The following is a 14,260-nucleotide window of genomic DNA, read 5'->3' as shown; positions in this document are numbered from 1 at the left end:
TGTCACCTGAAAGTGAGAACAGTGGCGCAGTTGTAGTCAGCATTGCAAGATATTTGCATGCCAGATGCGCTAAAGATTCATATGTCCCTTCATGCTTCAACCACCGTTCCAGAGGACATGTTTCCATGCTGATGATGGGTTCTGCTTGATAAGGATCCAAAGCAGTATGGACCGATGCATGTTCATTTTCATCATCTGAGTCAGATGCCACCAGCAGAACACTGATTTTCTTTTTTGGTGGTTCGGGTTCTGTAGTTTTCACATCGGAGTATTGCTCTTTTAAGACTTCTGAAAGCAGCTCCACACCTCATCCCTCTCAGATTTTGAAAGGCACTTCAGATTCTTAAACCTTGGGTCGAGTGCTGTAGCTATCTTTTGAAATCTCACATTGGTACTTCCTTTGTGTTTTGTCATATCTGCAGTGAAAGCGTTCTTAAAATGAACGTGTGCTGGGTCACCATCCGAGACTGCTATATCATGAAATATATAGCAGAATGTGGGTAAAACACAGAGCAGCAGACATACAATACTCCCCCAAGGAGTTCGGTCACAAATTTAATTAATGCATTATTTTTTAATGAGCATCATTAGCATGGAAGCATGTCCTCTGGAATGGTGACCGAAGCATGAAGGGGCATAGGAATGTTTAGCATAACTGGCACGTAAATACCTTGCAACGCCAGATACAAACGTGTCATGCAAACACTTGTTCTCACTTTCAGGTGACATTGTAAATAAGAAGTGGGCAGCATTATCTCCCAAATATGTAAACAAACTGGTTTGTATTAGCAATTGGCTGCACAAGAAGTAGGACTGAGTGGACTTGTAGGCTCTAAAGTTTTACATTGTTTTGTTTTTGAGTGCAGTTATGTAACAAAAAAAAATTACATTTGCAAATTGCACTTTCGTGATAAAGAGATTGCACTACAGTACTTGTATGAGGTGAACTGAAAAATACTATTTCTTTGGTATATAGTTTTTACAGTGCAAATATTTGTAATACAAATAATATAAAGTGAACGCTGTACACTTTATATTCTGTCGTAATTGAAATCAATATAGTTGAGAATGTAGAGAAACATCCAAAAATATTTATAATACATTTAAATTGGTATTTTATTATTGTTCAACAGTGTGATTAAAACTGCGATTAATTTTTTCATAGTGATTAATTTTTTAATCACATAAGTTAACTGTGATTAATTGACAGCCCTATTATATTTTTATATATATATATAAAAATAAATATAAATTCCTATTGATAAGCGTTAAGGAAAACACCAAGGCTATGTTGTACAATCAGCTGTAGTCTAGGGCTTCTCAACTGGAGAGAAGTGCTTGAAACAAAAAATTAACCTCCCAGAAACCTGGTATTGGATGGCAAGTGTTCATTGGAAAAGAAGACTCAGGCTGTAGATAAGTGTTGGGACCACCAACAAAGCCTTTGCAGGAGGCTGTACGACACTGACATCAGAGCGGTACACGATTCTGTCACCGAGAGGTTGAACAGGTCGGAAATTGTCAGTCATTTCTAATGTTCTATCCTTACTGAAGTAAAGCTTCTCCAAGAAGTTCTCCACCTGCACACCACCATCCAAAAATAGTTGTTATTTTTTGAGGGAAAGAAAAGGGAATTGTCCTATCTTAAGTTTATAGTGCCTCACATTGTAGTATTGCTCTGAACCACAAGAGTATAGTAAAGCTTAAATGGAAACTGTGCCACCAAACCTTGTCCCCTAGATCACTGACAGATGCTTCCTTCTAGCCCAGGCAGACTCCTTAAACTTCCTCCCAGCTAAACATCCTAGTCCTGTCTAGCACAAGCCACCCTGGAAAGACAGGGCTTTTCTCTGTGTTCAGCTCCTGCCCCCATCCCTCAGGTCCCTGTGACACAACTTGCGGGGATCAAGATTACATGGCTCACCTCCTCTGGTTCTTTCCTAGAGCCTAACTCCTGGCTACTTGCAGCAGGAATTTAGCCAGCTCCTGCCAGCTGTGAAGCACACCCCCAATTTCTCATTTTCCCCCATTGCACTGGTTCACATCTGGCTGGGTGTTGGGTTCTCAGCAAACACTGAGCAACTATCATTAATCTTACGGACTCAGTCTGATGGGGTGTCACCCTGTGGACATACTGATCGTGGTCATTGTTTGCCGATGAGGAACTGTCCCAGAAGGGTTGTGACTTGTCCAGGCCGACTCAGTGTGTTTGTGGTAGAGCTGAGACGGGAGCGCCAACAGATCGTGACCACTGGACCGCTCTGCCTCAAGGTATTATAGTGGTAAGTACCCTCATGACCCCTTGCTTTATAGAAAGCAGAAATAAATCCATTCAGGTTGAAGTTGAAGCAGGACGGAATGGTGTTGTTGACTTGATGGATGCAAAGATATAATTTTTTAAATATTCTGTTCTATTAAAATAAAATTCTAAACGGGGCTAGAGTTAAAAGGCCAGTCACCCATTATTCAGTTCTCAGAAACAATTCAGCAACACATTCCAAAACATCTGAAGTTAGGGGATGATTCAGACCCTCATTTAGAGGCACTATGGGGCATTGGCTAGAGCACTGAACTAGCATTCATCTGAATTCGGTTCCCACTTCTGCCACTGATTCACTGTGTGGCCTTTGGCAAGTCACTTAATTACAATGTGCTTTAGTTTCCCCACCTTTAAAATGGCGATGATACTAACATTCCCTTGAGAATTGCTCTGAGAACCTTGTATGCAAAGTGCCATATAAGAGATGGTATACGTCCATCCCCTTTTCTTGGAGTGGGGAAGGATTCCGAGTTTTGTTTTGTTTTTTCACCAAAATGAGTGGTGGGACAGATGGCAAACATGCTGGGCAGTGTGTGATCTGTTGTGGTGACATTGATTTGGAGTCTCTTAGGACTGGACTGCAGAAGGTAATGGAGAAGGGGACAATCCTACATTGGACTTTGCATGTGAGAGAGCATATGTGGGAGGGAAGAAAAGAAGGTGGGGAGGGGAGTGGGAGTGAGACAGACAAAATGACCTCACTGTAACTCTGTTCTATGAATTACCTGACTTTCACTCAGTATGATTGGCTCCTGAAATACTGTCCAGACGACAGCCTGGTAGCAGTTGGGAGTGGTCAGGGAGCCACTGTACCGATAATAACGTGTGAGATTCTCTTTAGCTGGAATGAGCGATTCCAGGGGCAAAGACGTCATATTTTTTTGAGACCCTAGGAAAACAATGGAGAAACATCAGCTGGAATGGGCATGGTTACAGGCTCACTTTTACAGCTCCCTTCAACTCTGGCTGTTATACCAACTCTGTTGCAGTGCCACCCTCAGAGTCCCCCATCGCTGGTTGTGGGGGAGGCAGGGGCTACTGGATGGGCCTAGCCAGAGAACCACTGTGCCTGCCCTTCTCAAGAGCCCCTGCACAGCACAGCTCTACAGCACGGACACCTTGTGTGAGTGCACCACACCCTGCTTCCTTGCTTAAAATCACTTCCAGGTTTCCTCTGAATTGAGGGCAAGTCTACCCTTAAAACGGTGCTGCACCTCTATAGCGCTTTAATCAAGACGCTCTAAGCCGACAGAGAGAGCTCTCCCATCGGCTTAGTTAATCCACCTCCCAAGAGGCAGTAGCCATGTTGGCAGGAGAAGCTCGCCCGCCAATGCAGCGCTGTCGACACAGGGGGGTAGGTCGTGGATTTTTCCTATCCCTGAGTGACGTAGTTATACCGATGTAGCTCTGTTGTGTAGACCGGACCTTAGGCTTGATGCTCCTGTCTGTGAATTCAAGTGTGAATCTCACTTGAGTACCAGGAGAAGGACTGGCTGCTTTACAACTCCTATGTATAATGATTATCATGTTAAATAAATTCAGATTGCCCGATGATAAATCCAAGCTCCTTACCTTTGACAGCAACTTCATTTAACATCTCTATTAGAGGTTCATACTTTTCATTTTTTGCACCGGTCTGAAACAATATTTTGAGTCAGAGAATGTACCCATTTCCTCAGACATATGCCCCCCCCATGTAACTTTTAATTTAATTATTAATGAAACAGAAAAGAAGTGGGAAAGAAAGCGGAACAAAAATCAATTAGCTGAACATAACAGAAAGTCACTGTGGATATGTCTACTCTACAGTCAGAGGTGTGACTGCTGCATGTGTACATAAGAAAACATAAGAACATAAGAGAGGCCGTACCGGGTCAGACCAAAGGTCCATCTAGCCCAGTATCTGTCTACCGACAGTGGCCAATGCCAGGTGCCCCTGAGGGAGTGAACCTAACAGGCAATGATCAAGTGATCTCTCTCCTGCCATCCATCTCCATCCTCTGACGAACAGAGGCTAGGGACACCATTCTTACCCATCCTGGCTAATAGCCATTTATGGACTTAGCCACCATGAATTTATCCAGTCCCCTTTTAAACATTGTTATAGTCCTAGCCTTCACAACCTCCTCAGGTAAGGAGTTCCACAAGTTGATGAAGAAGAACTTCCTTTATTTGTTTTAAACCTGCTGCCTATTAATTTCATTTGGTGACCCCTAGTTCTTGTATTATGGGAATAAGTAAATAACTTTTCCTTATCCACTTTCTCAACATCACTCATGATTTTATATACCTCTATCATGTCCCCCCTTAGTCTTCTCTTTTCCAAACTGAAGAGTCCTAGCCTCTTTAATCTTTCCTCATATGGGACCCTCTCTAAACCCCTAATCATTTTAGTTGCTCTTTTCTGAACCTTTTCTAGTGCTAGAATATCTTTTTTGAGGTGAGGAGACCACATCTGTACACAGTATTCGAGATGTGGGCGTACCATGGATTTATAGTAGACATTCCCAAGCTAGCTTTGATCTAGCTAGCTCGAATAACAATAGGAGTGAAGCTGCAGTAGGATGGGCTTGATGCGCGAGTACATACCCAGGGTCCTGGGTGGGCTTGTGTAGCCTGTGCTGCTTGCAAAATCAAAGCTAGCTCAGGTGTGGCTACAGGTGCTGCGCTGCAGTCACGTCTCTCTGATCGCAGTGCAGACATGCGCTAAGCACTAGAGGTGAGGCCAGACTTAAATGGTTGATCTGGGCCCCTGAAAACATTGGGGAACTTTGGGTACTGGCCAGTTCTATAGCCAAACCCTGCAACTTGGTCCAAGCTTTGGTAGGTGCCTGTCTGAGGTGGCCAATTTAAAAAAAAAACCTGGCAACTTACCTTTATAAAGAACCCCAGCACGGCCAGACCTTCTTGATCGGCCACTGCCTGCTCTGTAGTGGACAAACCCTCTTTCCTGTGGACTATATGAAGCTGTAATACAGGCATTAAAGGTCAATTATTACTCCCTTTTCTTTATAGCCATTTATCGTCGGCCAATCCTGGCCCCTTCCCTGTGCCCTGGGTGTGGAGAAACCACTGCTGTTCTACTGTGGAGGTGGGGCAGGGCCACTCCCTGCCTGCGGCTGGCGAGAGGCACTGTGGAAGATATGGAGCTGGTGAATTTGCAAAGACGTACCCAAAGGCAGTTCCACCCTCCCCCTCCGCACCTGTAGAAGAGGAGGTTGCCACCCTGCCACCCTGAATCTTCAGTGGTTCCACTGTTACTCCATGATCGGAGGTGGAGGGTGATTTCCTCCCACCAACTCACTTGGGACCCTCCTGCATCAAGCCCACCTGGTTTGTCTACAGAGGGTAGGATTTCCCTCTCTGCTATTCGAAGAATTTATACCTGTCACTGCACAGTCACAACAGAAGTGTCTGAATAAGCAAGTGTGAGACTGGGAGATACACGCTTTATAGCCTGAACTGCTACTGCCTCCTCTGAAGGCTAAATGATCCTGGGTTTTACTGCCTGTCCTCATTTGCCTTTGCCATGCAAAACTTCCAGATCCTGATTGTTTTTCCTCTGTGTTCTGCACAGAGCTCAACAAACAATACATTCAATACATTCTCAGTTCTTTAATTCCCTTCCTGGAGTCTTGCAAAAGAATCTGTTGGTTTATTTCATTCAACATTAGGTTAAGAAGTCAGAGTTCTTGGACCCGGCTGCGTTAACAGAGAGAGAATCTCACCTACCTCCATAGCGTATCTCTCTCCATCTATGCTGTGTTCCGATCCAGGGCTGAATCCTTTGTTTAGCTTAGTGCCCCAGTGGAAGTGAAACTCGATAGCATTGTATTTATTTTGAAGACCTCCACCTCCAATCGTGGCTGATCCGCTAAGAGATACTTTAACTGGTCGAAACAAGTAGTTAAAAAGAAAAAAAATTGTTTGGCTCTTATTTTAAAAGGAGTTGAAACTAGCGAGGGACATTGGTTGCGAAAGCTCTGGATCCAGGGTTTCCCAGAAGTTCCCTGGGTTTTGGATTCAATGCTTTGGCTCAGCTCTTTATATTGAGTGACCTAGATTAATGAACTTCAGAGCCAGATCTGACTCTGAACACTCCCGAGTACTGGTTCAAATGTGATTTAAATGGGGAACAGTCCAATCCCTATGTCCAGGGCACAAGACTAGGAGTTCAGATACTTGAGAGTTTGATTTCCTAATGACCTTGTGCTAGTCACTTAGGGCCTGATTTGCCAAAGTACTGAGCACCTGTGGCTCCAGCTGAAGTCTATGGCAACTCCAGGTGCATAACACTTCTACAGCCCAGGCTATTAACCTCTCTGTACCTCAGTTCTTTCATCTGTAAAATGGTGATAATGATACTTACCTCTTTGTAAAGGGGAGACCTATGGATAAAAAATGCTACGTCACGGAAGCGAATTGTGTACTGCAATCTATGGATGATAATTGTATTTATTTTGGTGAAAGCCAGTTAAATGAGCTTGTGTGGTAGCATCTTCATCGGCCTTTCTTTTAATCAATCTATTGTTCAATTTAATTTTTAAATAAATCAATACTGTCTTTTCAACGCAGTGTAAGGTTAATAGACAGTCTCTTCCTTGCTGGGAGTGTCTAAGTGACTGGTTTTGTCGCCAGGGGAGAAGCAAGAGCCTGTGCTTCTCTCACTTTTAAGACAAACACTAGGTTTCTTCCTTTGTTATCTAGACAGGAGATGTTGGAACACGGATTTTTCCCTTTAAATGTACAGAGTTGCATTCTAGAAGGTGAACTTGGTCCCAAGAGGTTTATTTGTTGGTTTATATTTTTGTCTCCTATTGTGTGTACTGCAATATTTATTTGCTTTGAGGGTCTTGCAGGGTTATAGTTAGACTGTTACTATGTCTCAACTATAGGTCTCACTTTCACTTTACACCCGTCTAACTATAGAGCTCTGGTTTGTGGGCTCCTGGGGGTCTGCAGACTATGTCTAAGATTTCCAAAAGGCTCTGCACCTCCACTCGACATTTTTTAAGGGGTCTGCAGATGAAAAGAGGTTAAAACCAATGTTATGGAGTAAAACTAGGTAAGCGAAGCCCAGGTAGGAGCAGAGTTTGGGACTGGTATTAACAGGAGAATAAAAATGTATCTCTGGGAAGAATAAAAATATTTTCTAGTGATAATTTCTCTTAACCTTTCTCTGCTTGAGAGATTTGTGATGCATTTGAAAATGGCAGTCTTTGTGCTCTCTAGGAGATGGAATTAGGACCTCTGAGATGAAGGCTGGTCTGGTAGATAAGGCCCTGGATCGGGACTTGGGAGATATGAGTTCAATACCTGGCTCCCAAAGACTGGCTGAATGTCTGTTAGTCATTTCATAGCTGTGTTCCTCACTTTCCTGTCTGTAAAATGGATTAGTAACATTTATTTTGTCTGTTTAGACTGGCAGGTCTTGTGGGCCCTGACTCTCTCTATGTGTATGAAAGACACCTAGCGCAATGAGGCTCCAATCTCGGAGCATTTAGGTGCTATTGAGATCTAAAAATAATAATTGCATCCAATTTTATTCTCATTGCACCAGCAGGAGCTTTGCTCCCCCTGCTGCAAACCCCCTTTTGCATGTCGGGGAATTAAAGTTCTAAGCAGTTTCTGTGATCATTTATTTTTTATACAAAGACATTTCTATGAGCATCAGCCATGCTTTGAAGATTCCACAATTTTATATGTACCAAAAAGGCTCTTAACCTTTTTTCTTACAAACTTCTTCTGATTTTTCCACTAAAGTGGACAATCTGTCTAAATATTGAGTTTCAAAACAAAAATCTCATTGCCCAATCCATCTGTAAAGTGCTTTTTTTAAATTTCAGCTGTCTCCAGGGGAGCACTTTTCTATGGGGCCATTTAGCTTAGGTGCCTGGCTGTCAAGCAGCCGGTTCTCTTGACAACAGCCCAGTTTTTTCAACTCTCCTTATGCTTTGGGGTGTCTCTGACAAAAATGGATGCACAGAAATATAAATACACATTTTTACGCCAGTCCTGTACCTCTTCATACATTATTGTCAAAGTAGGAGGAGGTCAGTCTTTCTGCATTGGTTTTATCATCCTACTTGTGGTTTTAGCATAGCGAAAACAGTCACTTAAAAGGTATTTGGGCCCCAGATTAATTATGCAGGTATTCCAGCATCAGATGATTTTTACTTTGAGGCAGCAGTTATTATATGATTGTATGAATCCTCTGTCATTGTTTTTATCATCACAGATTCAGTGGTTTTTTTTGTTTTTCAAAAAACGTTAAAAAAAAAAAAAAAAGCACTGAAATGGTCTGTTGGTCTGTGAGCCTCCAGATAACATTTGCCTTATGTATCATCACAATTGTAGAGCAAATTGCGTTTCTTTGAAGATAGTGCCATCAAACTGATTTTCTGGGAAGCCTGCACTTGCTAGGAAAAGTTTCTGGGGAAGCCACAATTTGTCGGATACATTTTCTGGCAAGTTCACACTCGACAAATGGTGTTACTGGGGCAAAGACTCAATGTTGCATTGCACACGCATGTTCCATTTTGGAATGCATATATTGTTTGGATTTTGTTGGATTGCACATGGTACAATAAATCTCTGAGTCAGTGATGGATGTTTCCCAGGGACCTGGGTACAGAAATGGTGAAACCACTGGTGCAAGGAAAGGAGTGATGCAGCCTGGCCTCAGACTTCTAGGGAAGCAGCATCTGTATGTGCTGGGTACTGATCCAGAGCCAAATGGGGAGGAGAAATGGGGAAGATGTTACAAAATATTACATCTGGTCCAGAGAACAAGACAGAAAAATACGTCAGAAATGTGCAAAGTGGAAAAACTTTGTATGTTCAGAACCTGTGTCACCTATTTTTGCTCCATTTGTTCCAAGTATTAGGCCATTTAGTTGCTACTTTGCTGTATCTGTGCCTTTTATATTATTGTTGTTGCTATCTATTTTCATTGTTCAAACGTGGGGTCAGTTAGACCCTGACACTATTGTGTAGCTTTCTTTAAAATGTGTTTGATCATGGGGTCAGTTAGACCACAAGTACTGCGTAGTATGTATCTGAATCTAGGAAAGTTTTAACTTGTGCATAGTTGTATAGTTCACTGGTTACAATAAAACCAGCTTTAAATGTATCCCAATTCCCAATTTTCCCCACCCCCAATTTTGACATACTAGGTGTCTCCAAGACCCCAATACAGAAGTAGTTGGGTGATTTTTGGTCCAATATGAGGGCTAAATCACCACTAAGTGTTTAAAAAAAATACAAATAGCTTTTGAAGACTTAATAACCTGACGCAACACAGCACTGCCACAGAATATCCCCAGTAATATTTCTTCCCGATAGACAGCCTGGAAGAACATTAAACCTGAATCAGTAAATAGCTAATTAATCAGCTCTTGCCAATTAACTTCAGTGTGTGAAGAAAATAATCTCAACACTGAAAATGTTTCTGATAGCAGTTAAGGAGCTAATAAAACCCAGCAAATAGGTAAACCCCATTCATTGCCATAACTTACCCGTATGCCCATTATTTTCTATGAGCCAAAGGGAGGACTGATCGGTGGTATAGCCTTCAAAAGTAAATGGCTTCAGGTCCTCTTTGTACTCCACTTTGTTGGTGACAATATTGATAGGTGACTGTTTCTCTTTTCCACACTCCTCATTCACGTCATCCCAGAAATGGGGTACTGTTTAAAAGGAAGGAAAAATGGCTTTCATTGAAGGACAAAGTGACTTCATCCTGATAAGGCCAAATTACCCCTTGGTAGATCTACATTCGCTTCAGAGGTTGGGAAAATTTGCTTCAGAGATTGGCAGAGTTTAATAGGGAGGTTCCTTGACATGTTTACAAAATATTTAAAAATGCAAAACAGTGAAATGTGCCCAACGACGACTGATTGGTGCAACTGGAAAATGTAAGCAGATGAAGTGTGTAACAATGCCCTATTAAATGGGAAGCATGCCTGTGTCAGACTTAGCTAATTGATCGTAAACAGTAAAAATTTGTAACGTGTATCTTGGAATGTATTTAAAAAGGAGGGATGCAGATCTATGTTCTAGTGTTTGCTGAAGGCAGCACAGAGAGCCTGGAATGCCTGAATTTTGTTCCCAGTATGTTACATCTCAGCCTAGGAGAGACTAGACGCTATGGCTAGCGTAGGAGCAAAGGAGCGAATGTGGTACAGCCGGCTGTTATATCACTGGGCTGAAGTAAAACAAAAGGTACAATTCCAGTTAAAATACAAAGACTTTTCTTAATGTAGGCCTCAAGTATTTTTAAGGGATTGCCTGCCTGGTGCCTGTGACCTGCTGGGGTGGTTCTCTTCCGGGTATGTTGTAAGTTCCTTTTATATTGGCAGGAAAACAATGAGGAGTCCAGTGGCACCTTAAAGACTAACGGATTTATTCGGGCATAAAAAACATACTTCTTCAGATGCACTTCAAATTCACTTCTTCTTATATTGGCAGCGTTTTCTTCAGCCAAAACAAAATTGGTAGCCAGAACAAACATTGGTCATTAACATATCTTTGTCCCTTCTCTTAAATATCCTAATAATCATTTAACTGAATTGGACTGGGTTTTCCTCTTTCTGATGACATACAATCAGATTTACTACATTGACATCCATGTTCTTGCACCTGTTTACCGTAGTAATGAATTTGGCCCTAGAATGGAGGCATGTGGTATCTGAAACTGTTGTGGGAAGATTTGTATCACTGCTGCAAGTAAGCCTTTGTAAAACAGCACAGCACTAAAATGATTTCAAAAATAAACTGCTTAGAATTACCTGCACATTCGGGCTGAGTGCATAGTTGTGGTAGGTAGCACCATTCTTTGTCACCTGCAACAGAGAAATTAACATTTCAGACAAACTGTACAAAATTGCATTAAAATGAGAAGCTGTATGATTCGTTGATTAACTTCAGAATGGCCAGATACAGACATTGGCTCTGGTATGGTGATCTGGGGAGAGAGCTAGCTGACCACTTAGCTTTGATGACTCCTCCTTATTTCCAGCTGCTAAATTGCTTTAAAAGAAAGTTAATAGTGCACAGGTACTTTCCCACTGTAAGAAACTGCGATAGTTGATCGTGCATGGGAGGAGAGGTGGTCCCTGGGGGAGCGGAGGTGTCCACAAGACAAGTGTCCCGCTCTCCAAAATATGTGAGAACCCCTGGCTGATGACACACACAAATGTTGTGATTGTACAAAGAGCTCATTAGTGAATATTCCCCAGCCATAGTGTAAATCAAGTTGAAAGCTATGGCAAGCTTAGTTTTTACTAAAAGATGCAAAACCAGAAAATAGGAATTGTTTTAGTGGATCAGACATGCGTCCAGTACTGACAGTGGCCAATACTAGATGCTTCAGAGGAAGATGTAAGAACCCTGCTTCAGGGAGAGGTTGGATAATTCCCCGCCTTCATTAGGTCTGATCCTGGTCTCTGATACAGATGGCTTCAACCCTGAAACGTGGTTTAATATCCCTTTCAAAACCTATGTTAGGATTAACTATTATAACTCTGGATATTCTTGTGTAAATGTCCAATCCCTTTTTGAATCTTGCTAAATTCTTGGCTTCAATGACTTCATGTGGCAAGGAGTTCCACAGTCTGAATATGTCTTGTGAGGAAAATGTATTTCTTTTTATCAGTTTTGAATTTGCCACCCATTAATTTCATGTAATGTCCCTTGTTCTTGTGTACAAGAAAACTCATATAATCTCAACCTAACAACAGGGATGGAATCTTTTTTTTAAAAAGTTAGATCTTTAAAGAAGTTATGGTGGAATAAGAAATTTTCTTAAGAAATAAAGCCCTCTCCTCATTCCAGCTCACTCAGTATGCCCAAGAGTTTCCCTCTGGAGCTTCTTATTTTTGCTGTCTCAGGCTCTGTGCCACAGTTAGGTCAACGTAAGCTGCTTTGTGTTGACCTGGTTGTTGTCTACACTTAAATTTGTCTCCACACCTGTGGAACACCTGAGCCAGATAAGGAGGAGAAAGAAGAGGACTCAGGATGACATTCAATGAGATCCTGCAAGCTAGTGCTGCATGACACCGTGCGCAAAGGGCCTGGAGGGTGAACGTCGCAGACAGTCTGGAGCAGGAAAGAACGGACAGGAGAAAGGCCCAGGAATGCCAGCAGGAAAAGCAGAGGAAGATGCGCAAGGACATAATGGAGCTTCTCCATCAGCAAATGCGGCTGTCGCCAGCTCTTGTGAACCTTGCACTTGTCCCCCTTTGCAGTCCCTGCAGAGCTCAGTATAGCACCTCCTTTCACACACTCCTCACAACATTGAGGGCAGACATTACGGACAACCACAGCTTCAAATACACTGTCCTCCAAGAAATCACCATGTTCCCTGCTGATCTGGTTTTTCTTATGGCAGGGTTGGCAGTTTCCCAGGAAAATCTAATTTAAGACAGATCACTGGTAAATATCTTTTTAAACCAGAAAAAGGGGAAAATAATGGCATCAGCGTCCAACAAGCATAGGATAAAGTTGGTCGTCTGCTACACAATGCAGCATGGCCAAACAGACCTCGACTGGTAGCTGAAACTCTGTTTGCTTCTGATTGCTTAATGCTTCAAGCGCACAACTCTGCATTATTGGCTTTCATATAATCAAATGTTTTTGACTTTTGTTTATATAATATTGAAAACTGAAATATGAATCATGCCATATAACTTCCTTGAGAAAATACTGAACCGGGGGAGGGATAGCTCAGTGGTTTGAGCATTGGTCTGCTAAACCTAGGGTTGTGAGTTCAGCCCTTGAGGGGGCCATTTAGAGATCTGGGAGGAAAAGAAAAAAACCAGCCAGCCACAACTGTCAGGGACAGTACTTGGTCCTGCTAGTGAAGGCAGGGGACTGGATTCAATGACCTTTCAAGGTCCCTTCCAGCTCTAGGAGATAGGTATATCTCCATATATATATAATGTATACATTCTGATGTTCAATATCATAATTACATACATTAGTAGTACCCTCACTGCAGGTTTACTTTTTATTTGTACAACCCTTAATTAATCTATGAATCTAATCTGTGCCTTATATACCCACAATTTGAATATGTAACTAAAACTAAGTGTAATGTGGTATGCATTAACGGAACAGTTTTTAAAATAGAAAATTCCTTAAACTCAGACTCACTAGTTTTTCCCAAAGTGGTAAAAAACATGATTTTACCTGGTAAAAACCACCGATGGTAAATATCATGCCATCCCAGTATTATGGCTCTGCACATACTGGAGGATTGTGCATCCTGTGCTTGCAACACTTATGACAATAGTGCAGAGCTGGGCAGACTTCTTGCTTCTGTCAGAGATGGCAGACAGCAAGGAGGGCCATGCTGGTTTGTGGGGATTTTTAGAAAGGTGTGAAAATTAAGGGATATAGATGACATTAGGGGATGAATGCAGTGTTGCTGCAGCCATGTCGGTCCCAGGATATTAGACAGACAAGGGTGGGTGAGGTAATATCTTTCATTTGACCAACTTCTGTTGGTGAGAGACAAAGATTCTAGCTTACACAGAGCTCTCCTTCAGGTCTGGGAAACTTACTCAGAATGTCACAGCTAAACTAATTTAGTAAAAATATATATATACCAGTATTCATGTTATAAGAAGAATACATTTTACATTTTAATTAGAGCTTTTATAATAATATTTTACATTGACATTTTTCATGAAAAAAATTGAGGTTTTAGCTAAATCTTAATTTTTTGGCAGGAAGACTTTTTGCATGCAAAATTTTTGACCAGTTCTACCAAACATTTAAAAATTTACAAAATGTTTAGCTCTGGCTTTCTCCAAACTGATTGTATCTAGGGTTTTGATTCCAGCCCATCTCCGTTGAAAGAATTGCCACACCTCCACATTTGATAACCAACACATCTTCTATATTATGAGGTAGTAAAATGTGACACAATAAATATGG

The 14,260-nt window shown here is 41.8% G+C and overlaps 1 protein-coding gene across 1 annotated transcript; it reads right to left on the bottom strand.

The window, feature by feature from the left end:
• Positions 1-1,218: 1,218 nt before the first annotated feature.
• On the bottom strand, positions 1,219-10,164 carry CA4 (carbonic anhydrase 4). Its single transcript, XM_039508470.1, has 7 exons — positions 10,080-10,164; positions 9,838-10,008; positions 6,053-6,210; positions 5,195-5,287; positions 3,893-3,956; positions 3,046-3,209; positions 1,219-1,580 (listed from the first exon to the last, which is right to left on the bottom strand). The coding sequence occupies exons 1-7, from the start codon at positions 10,162-10,164 to the stop codon at positions 1,389-1,391; spliced, it is 927 nt and encodes a 308-aa protein (XP_039364404.1). The 3' UTR covers positions 1,219-1,388.
• Positions 10,165-14,260: the final 4,096 nt, after the last annotated feature.

This window comes from Mauremys reevesii, linkage group 20, assembly GCF_016161935.1.
Source record: "Mauremys reevesii isolate NIE-2019 linkage group 20, ASM1616193v1, whole genome shotgun sequence".
Taxonomy (NCBI): Eukaryota; Metazoa; Chordata; order Testudines; family Geoemydidae; genus Mauremys; species Mauremys reevesii.
This window is presented reverse-complemented; position numbering and strand designations above follow the sequence as displayed.